The sequence below is a fragment of the Lycium ferocissimum genome, chromosome 3 (genome assembly GCF_029784015.1).
Source record: "Lycium ferocissimum isolate CSIRO_LF1 chromosome 3, AGI_CSIRO_Lferr_CH_V1, whole genome shotgun sequence".
In the NCBI taxonomy this organism is placed as follows: Eukaryota; Viridiplantae; Streptophyta; class Magnoliopsida; order Solanales; family Solanaceae; genus Lycium; species Lycium ferocissimum.
In genome coordinates, this window is record NC_081344.1 from 62800198 (window position 1) to 62823432 (window position 23235).

General features: G+C 35.8%; 1 protein-coding gene across 1 annotated transcript; it reads right to left on the reverse strand.

Annotated features, from left to right (window-relative positions):
- Positions 1–473: 473 nt before the first annotated feature.
- On the reverse strand, positions 474–3005 carry LOC132050366 (LOB domain-containing protein 1-like). Its single transcript, XM_059441596.1, has 2 exons — positions 2671–3005; positions 474–1119 (listed from the first exon to the last, which is right to left on the reverse strand). Exons 1-2 carry the CDS (start codon positions 2941–2943, stop codon positions 763–765), a joined length of 630 nt encoding a protein of 209 aa, XP_059297579.1. The 5' UTR covers positions 2944–3005; the 3' UTR covers positions 474–762.
- Between the last annotated feature and the right edge of the window lie 20230 nt (positions 3006–23235).

Below are 23235 nucleotides of genomic sequence, written 5' to 3' on the forward strand. Positions count from 1 at the left end.
ATTTACATGGATGATGGAACATCTTTTCTTTTTATCATCTGGGGTTCAAATCTGATTGACTTGTCAAAAAGTTCCTTATTCTCAAAGCTCCAATCTGCAACCTCTAGACTTTAATGATGGAATTGGATGAGCATCTACCACAATCCTTAGTGGTCACTTGCAACAAAAAGGTCTTACCTTGTTTGTTATTTATATCGAATCAATGAATACATGATATGTGTTTGCGCATATATTTTTGATACTTAACCATGGTCAATTAATATACACTCAGCTTTCACCGCATTAAATTACTAAACTATAATAAATTCATATGACGGTATAAACATCCGATGCGGTAAGTATTTACCCACTTGAAACATCAACTTAATTTATGTTCGATAATAAAATCATCAGGTAACCAAAAAGTTTGACTTATATTCAAAAATATATTATATTGTGCATTAGGAATAGACTAGCAGACATAAGAAACCATGGCAGGAGCAAGGCCCATCAACTTCATTTGCTTTTTCAAAATCATTAGGAAATTAAACAAAATTAACTTAGACTCAAATCTTTCAAGATTTGGTTCATACTATATTACATTTTAGTTTTCCTTCCACTAAAATAATTAAGTTACATCAATTTTATTTGGGTAAAACTTTTCATTCTCTCCATAACATTAACTTGGTGAAAATCCTCTAGGAGTTAAATTAGACCCCTCTAATTTGACAATATAGAGAGATCATGACTTATTAAATCAGATGAACATGCATGTTCCATTAATCATGTCCAAAGAGTCTCCAATAAAGATCCAAAATTACTCTCATCTAGGTAGCTCATGTTGCTTTGTGTGCTTCCATATTGTGGTATATTATTAGTGAAATTGTCCAAGGATTGTTGTGGTGATGTTGGTGGAGATTGTGTCATTTCCATGCAAATAAGGGTCATAAGGTTAGCTTGTTCGCATTGCATGTTGACAATCTCAGCTTGTGCCTTTGCCAATTGTACTTGGAGCTCATTCACTTGCTTTTGCAGTTGACATATTGCTCCCGCAGAACCATAGACAGGATCCCTCAGTCTAGCGTTTGCTTCGTACACCATACTACTCACTGCATCTGCTCTTTGAAATTCTGGTAGTTCCTAATCAAAATTAACCAAATAAGTTATGGTTAGTTATGTTTAATGATTTGCGTCTAACTTCTATAAACTGATTACAACATAAAACATTTGCACTATCAGGCTATGTTGCTCGGACTCTTCAAAAATGCCGAAGAGTATGTGTCGATTAATCCTCCTTAAGTAATACATCTTTTTTGAATCCGACACGAGTGCAACATCATTTTTGAAAAGTCCGAGGAACATAACTAGTAGGTCACTCTATTAAAGGTAACTAACGTTATTAGTGAAATCAATGACTTCGATAATTAGGCAAATCACCTTCTCATGCACAACATGTTGTATTGCACTAATTAGTAAAAAAAATAAAAATATTTACAATGATATAAGATAAATCCTCGTGATTTTCGTGTAATAGTCGAAATCATTCGTCAAACCTAATAGGTAACAGGTGGAATTTAAGTGTGTAAGATAGAAAAGATGGTTTTGATTATTTTGACATGTACAGCAAACCATTAGTAGTTGGTACCAATAAATCATAATATGTTTTCTTCAAAACCAAGGAAAGTCAATGGACAAGGACAAAATAAAATTGAAACCGCAGCCACATGGAAAAGAATAGTAATGGAGATGAAAACAAGGAAAAGACGTTATGCCAAATATAGGATCCAAAGCATTTGAAAAGCATGTAAGCTTGAAAAATGAATGCCCTTTCCACACTACTAACACTACTAAGGACAATTAATATTGGTATTTCTAGATGAGTATAACGTTTTATGACTGTTTGAACAATCTATTAGCCTAGGACTCTTTCACTTTTCAAAATGCATCTAGAACTAGAAGTAGAATCTACCTCAAAATCTTAAATTCTACCACCAAATTGGTTGTCGACGAATTCAACCCGACCATGCTAAGTAGAACATATCTTCCTATATTTTCCCTACTTCTAGAAAACAAAAACAAACCAAAGACGTAGCCAATAACTTGTTTTATATATCATCAAGTTTTTCTCAAGTTAATGTTTCAATTTTTTTTTCTCAAGTTCCTTAGAAAATCTAGTGTGCATTGATATTATTGCGTTAAATATAATCAGTGAGTTTAACCTTTATATGCTGACAGTGTAAAATCTATTTACATTATTAGGTAACCTAAATATAAAGATGCATAATTGCTTATAAGAAGTGAAATTAGTGACCTGAAACATAAGACCAACGTCGAATGATTTGCTATGACAAGTTAAATTACATTAATAAAATAAAAATGATAATTCACTGTCTGTATATATAATAAGCTAAATCTATAATGAAATTAACTGCTCATGACACTGATGTTCGTGCACACGGACATAAGTTAAAAGTCATGACATCCGTTTGAATTGAAAGCTATAAGTGGAACTTAACCTAACATTAGCTACTAGAAAAACAGAAATTGGCGACGGACAAATTAATGTAGTTAAACAAAAAAAAATCCGTAACTAATTCTATTTAGCTACCGAATAGAGACAAATTATCTGCTAACTACGAGTTATTTAGCGATAGATGGCCAGAAAGTGAGTGTGCTAGAAGTATAATATACCTGCAAGAACTTGATAATATTGCTGGCACCAAAGACACGATGAGCAGTAGTGAACTTGATTGGATCATTGGGAGGAAAATAAGGAGCCAACACACATTTCTCAGCGCACCTCCGCCGCAATATTTTGCAGGCCGCACAAGGGCTGACAACCACAGCTACTTGTGGCGGAGATGGAGAGTTAGGAGGAGAAGAAGAAGATGATGGCGATACAGATCGAGAAGATAATGGTGAAGAAGTTATGGTGGTGGCAGTAATGTCACTGGAGTACTCCATTTTTTACGTGCTACAAAATGTGTGAGGGAGGAATATTTGGGATGGAATGTGTTAACTTGGAGTGAACAAGGGATGCATTTATAAGCCCACGCAAATAAAGGAAAAAGAATGAAAGAAGGAGGGAGAGGGCCGAAGGGGTGGGGCGGGGGGGTGTGATGGGGGGAGGAGACGACGTCATAAAAATGTCTTCATAAAAAACTTTTTTTCTTTTTTCGTTTTTTCTCCAAAGAATTTAAGTTATATATATTGAAAGCATAAATATCTTTTTTTTACATAACCATGTTAGTTAATATATCATTTTTATTAGGTTACCAAATGATTATCATAAGGATTCTTACAAGTGACTTGTAAAGATTTTTTACACTGTCAATATATATTACTTAAACTATGATCATTTATCATGATAAGTGTAAACTACATCCATGCACTTCTGGTTTAAGAAATATTTATACAAATTATGTCACCTAATTAAAAGAAACTTGCAGGTAATTTGATTTGGTAACATTGATTGGTAACCTAGAACAAATGGTAAATAACATTTGTAACGTATTAAATTAATTAACTGATGATGTAAAAAAATACTTATATAATCAGGCCAATTAAAAAAGTAATTGCAAGTAATTCTATTTAATACTAACATAGGATAAATGATAAGTGACATATCAAATTATGCTGATATTGTAAACAAATTGTTATCCTAATAAGCGTATAAATCGAGTGTACACTGTACACTCTGATTGTAGATATTAAGAGTATTTAGGTGGGATTAAAAACTCACATCGAACTCTAAGTTGTGTATATTGAAGCACAACCACTAGATTATAATTCTAATCCCCGATCTCCCATTTCCACTACTATTACAACTAGTTGAATTTGACTTTTCGAATGTGAAAACTCCACGACGAGCTTTGAGTTTAGGTTAGCCGATATTCTAAGGAATTTAGAGTATATACAAATGGGGTTAACTATAAGCTGTTTGTTGTGAACCAACTACCATTTCTAAAAAAGAATCTACACTCTTCTATTATCAGTTAATTTACTCTGACGACATAATAAAGCAAATTACCTGTTATATATAGAGCTTAAGTAATATACACCATCAGTGTAAATAATTTTTATATCATCAGGTCATTTTCAAATCCACATCTTAAAAAGGCTTATCTGTAAATATTCTTTGGATTACCTTATAGGGTAAAAAATTATTTACACCGACATTATATATAACGAGTTGAAATGCACAATAACTGTGCAAAATTTCTTTGGGAAAAGGGTCAAATTTACCCTCCAAGTATGGTTTATAGTTTAAATTTTCCCTCCGTCAAAGTTTGGGATCAAATTTGCCCTCTCCGTCAAAGTTTGGGATCAAATTTGCCCTCCCCATTAGGATACTTGATAAATTTGCCCTTATATGGATGGAAGTCTGACTTGGACTCCACAACACAAAAAAATTAGCCACGTCGGATCCACATAGGTTCCACGTAGACTCCCAAACCCAATTCTCTTTTTAACCCGTTTCCCAATCCCAATTTTCTTATGTCACGACCCAACCGGAGGGCCGCGACGGGCACCCGGTGCTATCCCACCCGGGCACCTCTTAACATACGTTCACATCATATCTAGGTGAGCCACATAGCTAAATCATGCTTTTCATTCATCATCATTCTAGTCTCATTGGGCAACAACACATCTATATATCCTTAACAACTATGCCCATATAAATGTACAAGCCGACAAGGCTATCAAAATAATATCCCAAAATATAGGCCGACAAGGCCAAACATATCTAACCATATACACATGTCTACGAGCCTCTAAGAAGGGTACGTCATATCATAACATATGGGCCGGACAGGACCCCGCCGTGCCCATAAATATGTACACAAAAGAATCAATACCAAAAGCTGCAGCTCCGAATAAAATGGAGCTCCACTATGTAGCCTCTGAGAAATATAGCTATGGATCGAGTCTGTCTCCCTGGCCACCTGCGGGCATGACGCAGCGTCCACAAACAAAAGGACGTTAGTACGAAGAATGTACTGAGTATGTAAAGCATGATCAATATCAATGTGAAAGCATAATAGATAACATATGAAATAGCATAAGACGGGAGATAATAGCATCATCGTCATAGAACTTACTTGCTTTCCATAGGGACATTCCATTTCTATTGCGTATTCGTGTACATACATCCATATCCGTACTCATCTATCTTTCGTATCCATTTTCGTATTCGTATTCATATTTCCTTTCATACTAATGTTCATATCATATACATTGCATATACATAGCCCTTACTTGGCATTTACATATACTTAGCATATTCGTACTCATATTGATGTCATATACATAGCATTTATATAGCGTACCCGACCACGTAGGTTCGGTGTTTCACATAGCTGGCCCTACCAAGGCTCAGTGTCATACCTGGCCCTACCAAGGCTCAATGTCATACACCAAGGCTCAGGGTTATTCGTACCCAACTGTAGAGGTGCGCGCGCATCGTTATATATAGATAAATACATATACATATTCACTATATTCTACCCGGCCATATAAGCTCGGGGTTCACATTAGCCACTCATGGGCACATATAAGTATAAGCTCATAATTATCTTTAGTCTTTTACTATCGTCATTCATTACATTCTATCCTTAGAGGATTACTCGTCGTATAAGAAACTTAGTACAATCGTATCATTTGAGCATCATAAGCTTAGTAGCTTCTAGAGATAGGATCATTGGAGAATGTCATAGACTCGTAGAAGGATAAATATTTGGCCAAAGAACCATGCCTTATGAAAGAAGGGTTAGCCTTACATACCTTTCCGTTCAACTATTCTATCACTTGCTCGTGCTTGTTCAATGCTCACGTTTCTACCTTCATTAAAGTCATACTAACATTAGAGAATCGATAGCTTAGCATTCATGACTAAAGCTAGGGAAAATTGGACAGCATCTCCTTTATTTATACAACTTCCCCCATATCATATATCAACTCCCAAACATCAATAATAACATTCACAATATCATCACAATAGCCTTTATTCAACTACATTATCCTTACTTCTCAATTCACTTCAATTCATCCATATTCATGACCATATCACGCAAATTTCGTTCATTCATCTTCAAGGTCTATTCCATGTTCTCAATATCATTTATAACATGATTATATTCATAATGTATCAAGAATCATAACTCATTCCAAACATCTATTCAAAAGTGATACTATTCACACATTCATGACCCATTTCGTATTTCCTTATATAATCCAAGTGTTTCAACTTTCAAATACTTTAAATAACATTGAGATGTCATGAAACTTACCTTAGATGGTGTAGGATTGAACCTTGGGTGCAAATACCTCACTTGAGCAAAACTCTAGTTTTTCCTTCACTTGGATTCCTTGTCTTTGATGAACTTTAATGGGTTTTCTTACTTTGATTCACTTGGTTTGATCATAAGAACCTTTGATTTCCCTTGGATTCTTGTTCATGAAGTATATGTAAGGTTCTAGAGACTTTAGAGAGAAGTGGGGAAGTGCTGGAATGAAATAATGAAGTTGGAATCAAATTTATAGACTTGTAACATTTCAGCCCGTCGGGACTTCCACGGACCCTTCCACGGTCCGTGGAACATGGTGCTGTCCGTGGAAATGGTCGTGGTTCACGACCAGCCAGCCACCATCTCTACTGGCAGTTCCACGGACCCTTCCATGGTCCGTGGAACATGGTCGTGGAACTCACAGTTTCACCAAAGTTGTTCCCGTCGCCTCGTTTAATCTCCAATCCTTATGGAACCTTCTTAGCACTTGTTTATCACTTCATTAACAATCTAAGGGGTGTTATAACTCTTCCCCAAAACATCATTAAGTTGGCATCAACTTGCTACTCATAAATCTTTTCCGATACTTATCGTATACATTGCCTTCTCTTGGCAACTTTCTCGTCTAACATTGAATGTCTTTAAAATCTTATTTAGAATCATCAAATGCTATTTCTTACTTATTGAAACATCATATACTTCATGCTCTTCATTAGCCTATTCACTGTGCATCAACGAAAAATTTTCCGAGGTGTAACATCTTAACCCGTTTCCCAATCTCAATTCTCTTAACCCGTCTAAACTATTGTTGACACTATGGCACCATGTAGTAATGTAAAAAGCTGGAGTTTTAATCGCATCGAGGTACACACATAATGCATGTGAAAAAATAGGAGGCATGTAAGAAAAATTCTGCAGCAGCAACAACAAATGTTTAATACAACCAAGGATTCGGTGTCCTCTCCAGAAACATAGAATTTATCTGACCAGCAAAGCTTTCTTGAACATGACATCTATCTTAGGTGAACTTCAATGGAGCTAACTTAACTCATTGTTGTCGCCTCCTTGTCAGAACCTCTCAAAAACTATTCAAGAGAACTGATAATGGATTTTCATTGAAGAGAACTGAAAATGGATTTTCAAAGCTGAACTGCACAAATTTATTTTGATGTCTTGTTATCACTTTTGAAGAATCATAGCTTTTCTGATCTTATTTTCAGTATATGTTTAGGAATGTATTCTGAGAAAAAATGTTTTTCTCTGTTCAGAAATGCTCTGAAGTATTCATGAAGAAACCTTACACTATGACAAAACAAATGCTACAGGGGCAATTTTGTTTTTCAAAAGAGGATTGGGTTAAAAAAATTGGGATTGGGAGTCTACGTGGAGCCTATGTGGATCCGGCATGGCTAATTTTTTTGTGTTGTGGAGTCCAAGTCAGACTTCCATTCATATAAGGGCAAATTTATTAAGTATCCTAACGGGGAGGGCAAATTTGATCCCAAATTTTGACGGAGGGCAAATTTAAACTATAAACCATACTTGGAGGGTAAATTTGACCCTTTTCCCAAATTTCTTTACTCTCAGTGAAAAAATGTATGTCTATTTATGTATATGTATGTGTGTGTATAACTACGCATACATAGACAAATGCAATCATATACATAGAAGATTCTGTTAAATATTTCAATAAATTTGGCAAATGTCGTTCTATATGCCATAATTTCAATAAATAGCAGACATGTTTGGTTCTATTTCTCATTCAGAGACTAAAATTACCCCATTGTTATTGTTTGAATTATACGTCCCACCGGAAAAGTCAAGAGTGACTATTAACAGTGAGTCTAACTTGGAAAATACGTACCTCACTTGTTCGGTTTACCTAATATAATTCTACATTGAAAAATTTCGTTTTTAATTAGGTTTTGATGTGACTGAGTAAATTACACATAAGTCAGGAACTAAGTTATCACGTCGCGGTTACATAATGTGTTGGAGTAATTATTGGGTCGGACCACCCATGTCCTACTCCTAAACCCTATATGATAATGTATAAATACACCATTATGGGTGATAGGAAAATCCAAGTTCTCCTTATTTACACTAGGCTTACAAAAGATGAAACGCTCTGCATCTTCTGATTGAGGATATCTAGGCTGTGGACAAAGAGAATTTATCCACTGCGTGAGAATCCTGATGATCGATAAGTCGTGGCTGTTGTCAGTGGCGGAGGCAGAATTTTTACCGAGAGGTTTCAAAAATTAAATAAATTGTTGCTAGTGAGCATCAAACTTGCATGCAACACGTAAATTTGAACCTTCTTTACCATTGAGCTAAGCTATTGATTTGTGTGAAGGGGATGGGGTACAACATTTAATATATACAAATAAAATAAAAATTTGACTCTATACACAATGTACTTTTCCGATGAAGGGGGTTCGTTCATGTAGATCCACCCCAGGTTGTTGTAGATCCGCTTCCGCCAAAAATAAACCCATAAGGCTCTTAAACTAGTATTTACAAGCTAAAATACTACACGTTAAAACCATCCGCAAAAGGATCTCTCAATATAAAGGATGCAGGCTTATAGATCTCTGTGTGACTTATAGGTCGCAGGTTCAAGTCGTGAAAGCAGCAACTAATACTTGCATTAAGATACGTTGTCTACATAACACCCCTTGAAGCAGAGGCGGACCACCCCTATTAGGAGGGGGTCACGTGCCACCTCTAACCTCGGAAAAACATTGTATATATATGGTGTATACACAGTAAAAACAGTATGTATATTTAAAAGGCCCCCTGAGATATATCCACTACTTTGGTGCAATTGGTTGTTGGGCCCCTTATGTCCTTACATGAAACTTGAGTTCGAGTCTGGCTATAGCAATTTAGTTTCTACTTTTTGTTGTTTTGTAGATTCTCTACAAATAAATTAATAAGCCTACATACTTTTTTTTCTTTTTCTTTTTTTAAAAAAAAATTCTTTAGTCCTCCCTTAACCCCACCACCCCCCCCACCCAAAAAAAAAAAAAAAAAAAAAAACAAAACACACACAACAAAAACCAAAAAAAAAAAAAAATAAGAAGAAGAAGCAGCCCCAAATCAAATATTTTCCCCATTCTCCTCCTTCCAATGTTGAAATTTGTACTATTTTATTAATACCTTATCATAATTATTAAGTTTTCAAAGAGTTTTTTCTAAGACTTTGTGAGTTGCTACCATTAAGTGTGACAGATGCATATTTCCTACTTCACTAACTACCATTTCATTACGTGTCTAAAGATGGAGAATGACATAAAGATTTTATAGTCTGAGTTGGCCTGGAGAAGTCAGCTCGTTTAGCACATGCATTAGAAATAAACACCATCAAGCATGACGTCCATTTTCTTCATATATTTCACACTTTGTCAACTGTGCTTCATATTCAATTAATTTTAATTTTTTAATTTCAGATCAAGAGCCACATTCTTTTATGAATAATACTTGTTGCTTAATTATTCAAAAAAGCATCCAAATAACCATCAAGAAGGGTGGTGGAATAGTTAAAATCCTTCCGCATTTAATTTAAGATCGTGAATTCGAGTTATTGAAAATAGCAAACCACTTAAGAGTTCAGAGAGAGTGCTTTACTCCCTTTAGTGACTTATCAATGTAAATCATGAATTCCAATGAGAAAGAAACACAATGAAAATTAACAAACTCGTTAACTATGATATTAGAGGATTGAATCTCAGCAAGATGAGAAAAGAAATTATCACCATAGTTAAAGTCGTTGACATGATGAGTAGTACTTCTAATTATAATTTCACTTACATATAACAGTAGTCTAAATATTCTTTTACACTATTAGTATTATTTAATTTTTATAGCAGAGGGTTTGATTTATTTGTCGAGGTTATATCCGTTCCACTTATTTAGACAATTACTTGTGATAATTTTTTACTAAGCGGCTTAATAGTATAAAATCATTTATGTATATTTATGTATAATTAGTGTATAGAAGTAAACTCCTTCTAATTTCGTTACAGATCGGATCCAAATTTCACCCAAAAAGATTAATTTCCAGATAAATTTTTAAGTTAGCAACCTTGGTCGTGTGGGAATAAGAAGAAGTTTGTGCAGTAAAAATTGACAAATGAAAACTCTGGAAGCCACTTAACATAAGCTTATGAGCACTTGTACTTTAACGCGTACAATATATAGTACTATCTATAAGTATAACTAACATATTATGACTTTAACTAATCCGTCCAAATATGTGTGACGAATTTCTAACTCTTCAATCCAATGGTAGAAAAGAATCTTTAAACTTGTTTAAGTGGAAGCAGTTGGACTGCTGTCATTCTATCCTCACAACCAAAAGAAAAAAAATAGAAAGGAAATTAATTATGAAAATTAAACAGCTTTGTCTTTTAGTCCATTGCGTGTGGACCTAGACAAAAAGAAAAAAGAGGGACGAGAAATGGTAAAATCTTTCTCCAAGTCTCCATGTGTTTTAAGTCTTTTTTTCCTTTCTTTTTTAGGCTGAGAAAAGATGTCAGCTAGACCCTTGCAGTCCGTTCATATAAGATGGGTGCTTATTTGTTGGTTCGGTCTAGTTTTCTGTATTATTGTTCGATTTATCGGTTATCGATTGAAATCAATAAGATATTTGTTATTGATTTTTGGTTAATCGGTTAGAGATCCTTAAGGCTTCGATTTTTGGTTTAACCAATAAAATAATGCTCCTCTATTTTTTTTTTCTCTCTTATTTTCATTTGTTTATATATATAATTTTCACATGGTATGTATTTCTCACAAAAGAACGGGCAGAATGTGCTCACCAAAGAAAATCATGCATCAAAACTTAACAGTAAACCATAGGACAAAAGATATATACTTTAAACAAGGAAATGAAACATATGCCAAACCATCTAAAACAAAAACATATATATAGAGAATTTTATGGATTTATATCAAATAAAGCATCTAAGAAACTGTAATGGAAGAGGTGAATAAATCACTAAAGCCACCATTATATAATTAGGGATAAAAGGATAATTTTAATCTGATCTTATTGAGTTATCGGTTTAACCATTAACTAAAACGATAGTCCAATAAAAATATTTACAAAATCGTTTAAAACCCGTAATCCAATAACCCCAATACCAATTAACTAATAGCATTTTTTTCAATTCGATTTATCGATCAAACCGATTTTTGCATATCCCTATACTGTAATGGATACAGAAACAAGACAACTACAAATTAGGCAGCTCACTACCTAATAATTAGTAGTATAACTTACTATGTGTGATACATGAAAGAAAATTGGTTTGAGAAGGTACAAATAAATAGTAGCTCTAATAGATATATGTTGAAGTGTGTGATATTAGTGGTAGACTCAGAATTTTCATTACAGAAATTTAAATAAAAGTAAGTAAATAATACGAAATAGTAAGGACATTCAACATCTACTATATACACATAAATAATAATCTTAATCTTATATATAGTGTAGTTTCTCAACGAAGGGTTCGAGGCTTTTTCGGTATCCTAGCTCCACACATGATGACCATCTCTTTTAAAAGTTTACAATGGTTAGAAATCATACACTTTTAATGAGTACTTTAATAATGTCTTCAACACGTTCAGTCATACGAGGTCTTCATTTTTTGTGAGCACATGCAAATCTTCTTTGATAATCCATGGCGGTGAGACTCGAACAAATACTGTCAATCATCTTATTTAGAGGCTTAATTTGTTAAAAATCGCACACCTTTAATTACTTAAAATGTCAGAATGGTCAAGGCACATTAACAATTTAGTACTAACACAAATTAAAGTGGTCACCACCATGTATGTGCCGTGCAGAATATGGTACCCCTCTGTTCTTATTTTTTCTGTGCACACACACGACTTATCAAAACTGTCATTAATGTTGCATTATGGTACGTTCGTATTAGAGTCAGACCTCTTCATATCCATAACACTCATTCTCTATAATACCATTTCTATTATAATAGATAAGCTTTTTTGGAATCGATTTGTCATGTTATTTATATATTTTATTCTCCATAACAACATCTCGCTATAACAGTCAAAAAATATCCGAACAAACAATATGATTATGGAGAGATTTGACCGAAGAAGTTCAATTATCAAAGAGGATGTAGGAGTCTTGACCCAAGAAGTTGAATTTTCATGGCTGTAACTAAATGGTAACCCACTTTCTCAAGGTCGTGGTCCGGGTCCCCCATAGATTTTATCTAAGTTGTGATCTTGTGGCCTGTGGGATATTAAAGGAGTTGAAGCCCCAAGCAAAATATTTGTTGTGCAAAATTTGTTTCCAATGTTTGGTACAGTACTCTTTTCCCCATTATTATTTAATTTAATAGTAGTTGTTTCCTTCCATCCCTTGGTTTAAAACTCTACATATTTTATTAACCTTCTACGAACAGTAAATCGAAATAATTTAGAATAAGATACGACCCAAAATAAAGTACAACGGAAGAACAAAGAAAGAGACCTCATTTTTCAGAAAACCCAATTTTCTTTCATTTAATTGTTCAAACAGATATTTTGGTAAGCTCTAGAAAAATATGCTTCTTAAAAATGAGGAAAATAATTTTCCTAATGAAAGTAGAGATAACAAGTTCATTGTCTCCTCCCACCCACCCAACACATCCAACCCCCACCCCTTGCTGTTGGAATTTTTAGGTGTGAATGGAAAATGAGAAAATGTAACTTTTGAAGTGCACCCAAAAGACACCTCTTGGATTGCAACTCTCTATCTCACCCTTTCATTAATTCAGAGGTCTTGCCTCAGATTTTAGATACATAACAGGCACTTCTAAATTTATAGACAATGAAAGGGTGAAATGAAGAGTTGCAATCCAAAAGGTGTCTTTTTGGATGCACTTCAAAAGGTACATTTTCTCATTTCTCATTCATATCCAAAAATCCCAACACTCGCCACCCCTGAACCCCCACTTCCCACCCCATCCACCTCCATAGGAGTTTGCTAGATTACGTACAAATCTTTCTTGGGATAATATTTTTTTTGCTAACTTACCAAATATTAAAAAATAAGTAAGAAACTCACTTGTTCAATAAGGAAATACTTTCTAGGAAAACATTTTCTGTGTAGAACATTTTCCCTCGTACCAAACACACCCTTAGGGTGAATGCATTCTCCAAAAAATGTCTATTTTCTTATAGTGATAAAGAAAATGAAGCAGAGTTTTCCATTTTCATAAATGATTATGTATTGGCATCCACGATTATGGGGCTGCGTTGATGACTTTAATAGAGCTTGTGTTGCTGAACTAATTATCCTAACAGATATCCTGTTTGTCACTTTGACTCATATCATTCCTTGCTCATAAATTAAATTAATGAACGACCAAAAGAATGTCACAATCAATGGAACGGCCATCAACTGCAGCCTTAAATTCCATTGCATTTAATTTAGCTTACTTTTTCCTTTCCTTCAATTAATAATGAGAAAATCCAATGGAAGGTCCAAAGAGTCAATACACAAAAAAAAAAAAAAAAAAAATTACCTACAAATTTTATTGCGAATTTGTCGCTAAATTGATGGTAGCTAAAAAAAATTTATAATAATCTGTTGGTAAATAAGATTAGCGACAAATTTTGATATTTAGCTACAGAATTTATCTGATCCTATTTTTTTTTAAGTAGATAGTAGCTGCTTATAACTCATCCAATAGTAGTAGACTACTAATGTGACAGCTACTTGTACACTGCTGGATCCACACATTTCTTTTGTACAAAGCTTGTAAATAATATAATGGAGGATAACTTTGATTATAAATTCCCATTTTATTGTTAGAAATAATGTGCAGAAAAGTTATAAAAAAAAAAATGGCCCACACGGCTTTGAGTTTTAAGGAAAGGATTTTGAGTTGAAACCATTTTCCCTTATTGAGACTGCTACGATCCAATAGAGAGACATTCAATACAGCTAAGTGTTAGTATTTTTTTTTATTTTTTTTTTTGGCCGAGTGTTAGCTAGCTTATAAAGTTCATGTTAATTAATGTATTCTTTTTCTAAGTAACTTTGATTTTTCTACTTTAAGACTAAAAGAAGCAAGCGGAATCAGTGGACAGGCAATGATGAATATATGGATTTAATTAACACTATAAAAAACTAGGTAATTTGCTGAGGTTGAAAGTCGCAATTCATGGAGGTTTTAGCCTTCACTATTTGCTAGCGGAAGATAAAAACCCCGCGAATAGCAACTTTCAACATTCGCAAATTACTCATTTTTTGTAGTTGCAGAAATTAATACTGATCGAGTTTCTATGCGGGGCCGCTATCTGCTAGAATTTTGAGACGAGTAATTTTGGTTCCAATTAAGTTATATACATACATACATGATACAGTTAAACATCTTTTTATTCTCTTCTTTATTAAAATGTAATATCTGTCATTCAAATTTTTTATAAATGTTAAAAAGTAAACTGATCAGACTTAACAAACTCAAATCACCAAGGCATGACATTAAAATCTTAAACTTTCAATTTGGTTCCAAGCGTGCCGAAAGTCACCCCAGCCCTCTCAGGTTCCAACCCACACCATCTCAACAAGTTTCATATGATAATATTAACTTGTACAGACTTAAAACATAAATTGATATGTAAATACTCAAAACGAAGGGATGAGTTATCAAGAGCTCAAATAGAAAGGGAAAGTTTGGCAAGTCATATGTTTGTGCATACAAAATTCTTTTGAAAAATGCACAATTGACTTTGTCCTAAAAACTACTCCCTCTGTTTCAATTTATGTGAACCCTTTACTATTTGGGGAGTCTACGAGGTGGCTCTTTGACCACGTTTTTCTTATATTTTTTCTAAATTATTTGAATTACAAATTATCATGACTTATAATACTTTTAATGTAGTTTCTAAATACATAAATTATATTTTGTACAAACTTGAAAAATTTATGTCGAAATTTAAGGTCGAAGTTATAAAGTTTGACCCTCGTACTCCGAAAAGGTTCACATATATTGAAACAGAGTGAGTACTTATCATGTCCAGGTTAAGGAGATTTGTTTTGCTTTAGTTAAAACTAATTTTCCCTGACATGAAAATACGGCCAAAAAAAAAAAAAATCTACTCCTATCTTGGGTATACACTGATCTAATGAATACAGATATGCATCTTTATATGCATTGATATCTTTTAATCATGAATAATTAATACATTTTCTTACCTCACTTTATACTTAGTTTTGTAAACTAAAGCCATTGGTGTAAACACCAAATATTAGTAAATTTTTTCATAAAAAATGCTAGTATATCCTATGATTGCAGGCCAATTTTTCTTCTCTTTACTTAATCTTCCTTTAAGAATATTGACAAGATTGAGAATGAGGCTTAATTAAATCGAATCCAATACGTATAGTCCATGTACTTTAACATAATCAACAACTAATCTTTCGTCTCTACCTTATTTGGTAAAAGTTTGTGTCACATTCGTACCGGACAAAGATAATAAAAAGAAAAGAAGAATTTCCCTAGTTTGAAGTATCTACACCAAACAAAGACTTTCCAAATTCTTTGTAACCCAACCCTAATAATCAATCAACAAAATTAAATACTAATATAGTATGAGCTAGGTATATAGCCCTTGACTAAAACTTGCTTGCATGCATTTTATATTAACTCTTGGTAGTTTTCATTGCTTTACTATTTTTATGTACTATCTATGTCCTCTTTCATACTTGAAGATCACCATGCTACATTACATAGAATTATGAATTATGATAATTATTTATTACTAAAGTGACCGCTATGGCTTATGAATTACATGCTATGAAGATAATCTTAAATAAGTAACCCCTACTTGTATATTATGGCTTGTAGAATCCAAACAAAGTGTTTGATATTAATTAATTCATTTGATTTTTGAAATTTCTTTTCCCTGCCAACCTAGTTTGAAATTGCTTACTATTTTTTATTTACTATATCCGCTTTTATGGTTGAAGATCACATTAATGCTACGTACATATATAAGATTATGGATTATGGTAACAATAATTTTTTTAGTAAAGTGCGTGTGGACAATGAAATTTTATTAAATTTAAACCCACAGAAAATTCGGATTATATTAAATTCAAGATATATTAGTGCAAAGAAATATTGTGGACTAGTATAGTTGGATTAATTATTTAAGTCCAATTAATACGATTTAATTAATGGTCAATTACGTTGGGCTAGTCCATCGATTTGGCCGTAAATGATGAGCCCACATTGCTAAGCCCAAGATGTCATCTTCCATGAGGCCCACCTTGGTGCCACGTGTCAAATGACGTGGCATGCCAAGTCAAACAAAGGAGCCTATAGGGTCATGCCACGTGTCAAAATGATGCAACATGCCTAGTCAAATCAAAGGCCAATAAGGATGCGCCACGTGTACAAGTGACATGTTCGCCAATCAAATATCATTATGTCGGACTTAAATACGATTGGCCGAAAGAAGTCTCGTTTTTATCACAACTCCTTCATCCTACCACTATAAATAGGGGCCTCATAATTCAGAAAAGGGACCAGAAATTCTAACAAGAAGCAAGAGAGAGCTCGTGGATCAAACGCTGCAGATTTCTCTACAAGCTAAAAGCATTCAAGTATTTCTCTAGAAGTTCTAGAGATCAAGACGCAGATTCAAGATCAAGCTCAAAAGCCCTTGAATTCAAGTCCCAAGTCAAAATTAAATCCATCAAGTTCAAGATCACGCTCAAAAGCCCTTGAATTTATTGTTGAAAAGACGAATCAGAGGAATCATAGAGATTGTAACACTCATATTCTGAAATCAAATACAAAAGTTGTTGTGATATTTTCCTGTCTTGATTATTATTTTCTCGACGCGAATTTTATTGTCTACAAATTCTGGCTCGCCCAGTGGGACAATCTCTACCTCTCATCTCAACTTTTTGACGATAGAAACTCAAGAACATTGAAATGACTTCAGAGAAGATCAACTCCAAGGTTGCTAACTCCAAGTTCTCTGCTGATGTGGAAAGCATCCTCGACATTACCTTTGGTAGCATTGGACCAGTTACGAGGAGCAAAGCAAGCTCCAAGTGCCGTCCGCAACAACTCCTGTTTTTGGATCTTCATCCCTAAAAGGAGTAAGATCCTCTACCGATGTATCGGATGAAGGAAGCAACATTCTTTGAAAAGATTAAGAAGACTCTAGCTCTACTTGATCTCTCTGGATCCAAAAAATCTGCTATGAAGGAAGATGATGATACTTCAAGTGATGGATCCTCTCCACTCACACCACATGAAGTAGGACAGTCAAAGATCAACTTATGCGATAATCCGTACTATTCTCCAACATCCCCAACAATCATGCAAGAATGGTAACTAATGCTTCATCGATGGAGGAGACACTAGCAAACTTGGCAAAGGTGATTGATGGCTTAGCCAAGCATGTGCAAAATCAAGACACTCGGATTGAGAAGTTGATAGACAAGATGGATGGATTAATGGAAGGAGAATCTAGCCACGCACCTGGAAAGGGTCCAGAAGCACAGAAGACTGAACCTCATGCAAAACAAGTACCGCCTACCAAGGAAATTCCAGTTTCTTCTGAAGGGATGATTCCGCTTGACCGACTGAAGGAGTTCATCGAAGGGACTGTCAAGGATAAGTATGAAGTTGTTGCCAAGTCTTATTTTACTTACGGAAAGCCGTACACTACAAGAATTGATAGCTTCAAGATGCCCGCCGGTTATCAACCTCCCAAATTTCAACAATTTGAAGGCAAGGGAAATCCAAAGCAACATGTTGCACATTTTGTTGAAACATGTAACAACTGATAAGATTCAACCTAGGGAAAACTCTAAGAATTCAAAAACAACAAAGAAAATAAAAGGAACTTGGACAAATTGGAAAAGAGGAGATAGAAGGATAGATACTAGACCCAAAGGATAGTAAATCTATAGGCAAAATTGGGTATATCAAACCCAATCCCTCCCAATTTGATTCAACCCTAAGAACCTAAGTAATTTTAATTCAAAGAAAAGGACTCAAATGATTCCACAAATGAGCAACCTAATATGAATTCAATGGAACTTGCAATTCAATGCACAACTAAGAAATTACACTTAGTCAATAATCAACCAAACAAACTATCTATTAACTAAATCTCTCAAAATATAAATTCACACAATATCCAAGCTAAGTCTTCCAAATGGATGAAAAGAACTATTTATACTAATGCCTATTACACCAAAAGGCCCTAAAGTGGCTCTTTTGCAAAAATACCCACATGGGTCTTCAATTGCATCCAAAGCCTCATAACTTGCAATTATGACCTCCAATTGCCATTCTAACCCCATAACTTGCAAGCATGACCTCCAATTGCAATCTTAGCCCCATAGTTTCACTTTTAGCCATTTCGCGCTTCTAGCCACTTTGCAACTCTTCCAATGCCAACTCCCAAACGTTGTAAATCCGTGAAGTCTTCTCTCAATCTCCTCCAAAGGCATCTTTTTTCATGAACAAGGCTTGCAACTCTTGAAGTTCTCTTGCTTGACTTCTTGTGAAAGGCCTTGTGCTTGTTGGGTTCGTATCATCCTCCCCTTCTTAGAGAAGATTCATCCTCGAATCTAAGGGCATACCTACAACACTAGAGGAAAGATCACTCACATTGAAAACATTATGAACATTATACTCACTTGGCAAGTCGATCTTATAGGCATTGTCATTGATCTTTTCAAGCACTTTGAATGGTCATCTCACCGGGGCTCAATTTCCTTTTCGCGTTTGCGGGAACATTTCTTTTCGAAAGTGAACCCAAACCCAATCATCGAGTTGGAAGTCCACCTTTTTTCTCCCATGATTTTGTCTCTTGGCTACCTTGGTGTTGACTTTGTCAATGCTCTCCTTTACCTTGGCATGGATTTTCATCATTTCGACCGCCCTTTGCTTTGCATCTAAACTCACAACAACATCACTCGCCAAAGGGGTTAAGGTTAAAGGAATCAAAGGATTAAAGCCATAACATACTTCAAATGGAGTCATGCCAATAGAGGAATGGAGGGACCGATTGTAAGCAAATTCGATCAAAAGGTAAACGGTCCTCCCAAAGTGGGCTTTCCTCTAATTATACATCTAAGCATACTCCCTAGAGTCATTCACTACTTCGGTTTGACCATCCATTTGAGGTGGCAAAGAAGTAGAGAACATGAGCTTAGTACCAAGTTTACCCCAAAGACTTTTCCAAAAGTGACTAAGAAACTTGGAATCCCTATCATCTAACAATAGTGCGGGAACTCCATGCAACTTAAGAACATGATTCACAAACAAGGATGCTACATGAGATGCATCATCACATTTATGGCATGGGATAAAATGAGACATTTTTGAGAACCTATCTATCACAACAAAAATGCTATCATGACCCCTTTTGGTTCTTGGAAGACCCAACACAAAATCCATAGAAATGTCTATCCAAGGACCAATAGGAGTAGGAAGGGAAGTATACATACCTTGAAATTTGAGTCTTGGACTTGGCTTGCTTGCATTCCAAACATTGACCACATAGCTTTTTAACATCATGTCGCATCTTGGGCCAATAGAATTGCTCACCCAAAATATCAAGTGTCTTGGCCACTCCAAAATGGCCCATCATTCCACCACGATGTGCTTTCGACGAACAACTCTCTCCACGAGCTCACCGTTGGAACACAAACTTTACCATACTTGAATAGGAACCCATCAACAAATTGGAACCTATCAACCCTCCTCCCTTGGGTCAACTCCTCACAAATTGCCTTAAAGTCGGGATCTTGAAAATAGAATCCCTTAAGGCTTTCAAATCCCATCAACCTAGAAGTCATAGTGTTTAGCAAGACATACCTTCTAGATAATGCATCCGCCATCACGCTTTCTTTACCTTTCTTGTAATGGATTACACACGGGAAAGCTTCAATAAGTTCCACCCATTTCGCATGTCTCTTGTTGAGTTTGGATTGGCTCTTCAAATGTTTCAAGGATTCATGATCCGAATGAATCACAAATTATTTATACCACAAATAATGTTGCCAATGGGTCAATACCCTCACAAGTGCATACAACTCCTTGTCATAAGTAGAGTAGTTCAATGACGCCCTTTTTAGCTTTTCACTAAAGTAAGCCAATGGCTTGCCTTCTTACATTAATACTCCGCTATGCTAACCGGGAAGCATCACGCTCGACTTCAAAAGTTTTCTCAAATTGGGTAATTGCAACAATGGTGACGAACTCAACATGGATTTCAATTCTTGAAACGCCTTCTCTTGCTCATCTCTCCAAACAAAAGGGACATCTTTCTTGATCAATTCGGTCAAGGGAGAGGCAATTGTACTAAACCCCTTTACAAACCTTCTATAGAAACTTTCCAACCCATGGGAACTCTCGCGTCGGTTGCGTTTTTAGGAAGTTGACGAGTTCTAATAGACTCCACCTTTTCTTCGTCAACCTCCACACCATTTGCACTCACTACAAAACCCAAGAACACTACTTTATCAACACAAAAAGCACATTTCTTAATATTAGCAAACAACCTCTCACGCAACAAGACATCAAATAATTGCCTCGAATGGCCTACGTACTCCTCGATTGATTTGCTTATACACAAGGATGTCATCAAAATAAACAACCACAAACTTGTTGATAAAGTGTTTCAAGACATAGTTCATTAACCTCATAAATGTGCTAGGTGCATTGGTTAGTCGAATGGCATGACAAGCCACTCATAGAGACGAAATTGGTTTTGAAGGCCATTTTTCACTCATCGGGATTCATTCGGATTTGGTAATAGCCACTTCTAAGATCAATATTTGAAAACACATTTGAGCCACAAAGCTCATCCAACATGTCATCAAGCCTCGGAATGGGATGGCGATACTTTACCGTGATTTTGTTGACGGCCCTACAATCAATGCACATCCTCCAAGTACCATCTTTCTTTGGAACAAGAATCACCGGAACGGCACACGGGCTAAGACTCTTTTTTACTAGCCCCTTTTTAAGAAGTTCATCCACTTGCTTTTATAATTCTTTTGTTTCTTCCGGGTTGCTCCTATGAGCCGATTTGTTGGGAATTTGGGAACCCGGTACAAAGTCGATTTGGTGCTCAATACCTCTCAAGGGAGGTAAGCCATCGGGCATTTCCTCCGGGAACAAGGCCCCATATTCCTGCAAAAGAGAAGACATACTACTAGGTAAAGTGCTAGTAGCTTGGTTAGCATTTAAGAGAAGATTCTTGTTGACAAGACACACCCTAAAATGTCTCTCGTCAACCCCTTTTAAGAAATTGCTTGGTTTGGCCAACAAACATTTCTTGGAACCATCTTGAGATGTTCCCTCTCCACTTACAACCAACAAAGTCTCCTTCTCACTCTTCTCCTTTTCTTCCCTTTGATACTTCTCCCGAAGCTCCTTCATCACTCTATAATCCTCACTCACTTGGTAAAAGGTTAGTGGATTAAGAATGTACTTCTTCCTCTTGACCACAAATGAGTACTTGTTAGTCCTCCCACTATGTTGGGCATCAACATCAAATTGCCAAGGTCTTCCAAGCAATAAATGGTAAGCTTGCATGGGTACCACATCACGCAAAATCTCATCTTGGTACTTGCCAATGCTAAATTTGATAATGGCTTGCTTGTTGACCCTCATTTCACCACATTCATTGAACTATTGGAGTTTATAGGGATTAGTGTGCTTGCGGGTGGGGAATTTCATACTTTCAACTAAAAATTGACTAACGGCATTCATACAACTTCCACCATCAATGATTAAGGAGCACACCTTATCCACAATTTTGTAACGCGTATGAAACAAGTTCTCCCTTTGGTCGCTCTCTTCCCTAGCTAGAGCCCCCATGGCTCTTCTAGCCACAATAACATGATTCAAGGCTTCTTCATACCTTATCTCAACCTCTTCATCGGAATCACCCTCACACTCACTTCTTTCTCCCTCTTCATCATGACTATCCCCACCCTCATGTTCATTATCGGTTAGATACCCATCCCTCACTATGGTGATAGTCTTCCGATTGGGACACTCACTCGCAATGTGCCCTCTTCCTTGGCACTTAAAGCATTGGATGGTAGAAGGTCAGTTATAGTTGGTGTTAGAATTGTTACTTCCTTTAGCCTTGTCATCACCTTTGGCTTTGTAGTCAAATTTGGCTTGAGGTGCTTGAGTGTTGCTCTTAGGCTTATCCCAAGTGGAAGTTTTCCACTTTTCTTTGTCTTTGTTCAAGTTGAAGATGATTTGCTTTTGTCTTTGTAGGACCCTGTTCTTTTAGATCCGCCTCAACCTTGGATGCATCATGGAATGCCTCTTGAGACTATTATAGGTTTTGAGCCTCATCGGTTTAGAGATGTCTCGATTCAAGTTGGCTACAAACCTTATAATAGTGTACTCTTCATGCTCTTCTATCTTGGACTTCAACCGTAAATCCTCAAACTCATCAAAGTATGCTTTCACACTTTTTAACCCTTGCTTCAACATGTACAACCTTTTGAGTGCATCTTGGTGGTATGTGGGTGGAAGCCACCTTGTCTCCATGAGCTCAATCAAGTCGTTCCAAGTTGGGAGATCATAGATGTGTTGTTGAGCTCTTCTAACTTCTTGGATTTCCACCCAAGTAGAAGCGTACCCCTCAAATTGAGTGAGGGCATACTTTGCCTCCAAGGCCTCGGACACATTGTTTATGAGGAAGATGCGCTCACTTTACAATTTCCATTCAAGAAACTCTTCCGGATTGCTACCTCCTTGGAACGTAGGAAGGTTCACCTTAATGGTGTTCAAATTTCGCTCATTATCTTGCCATCTTCCCCGGTCCTCATAACCTTGGGCCCTTCCTAAGTCTACATGACCTTGGAATCTAGAGTCATGGCCCGGAAACCTCTCAAAACCTCCTCTTCCTCCCTTCCCCCGGTTATTCATTCCTCCACGCCTCC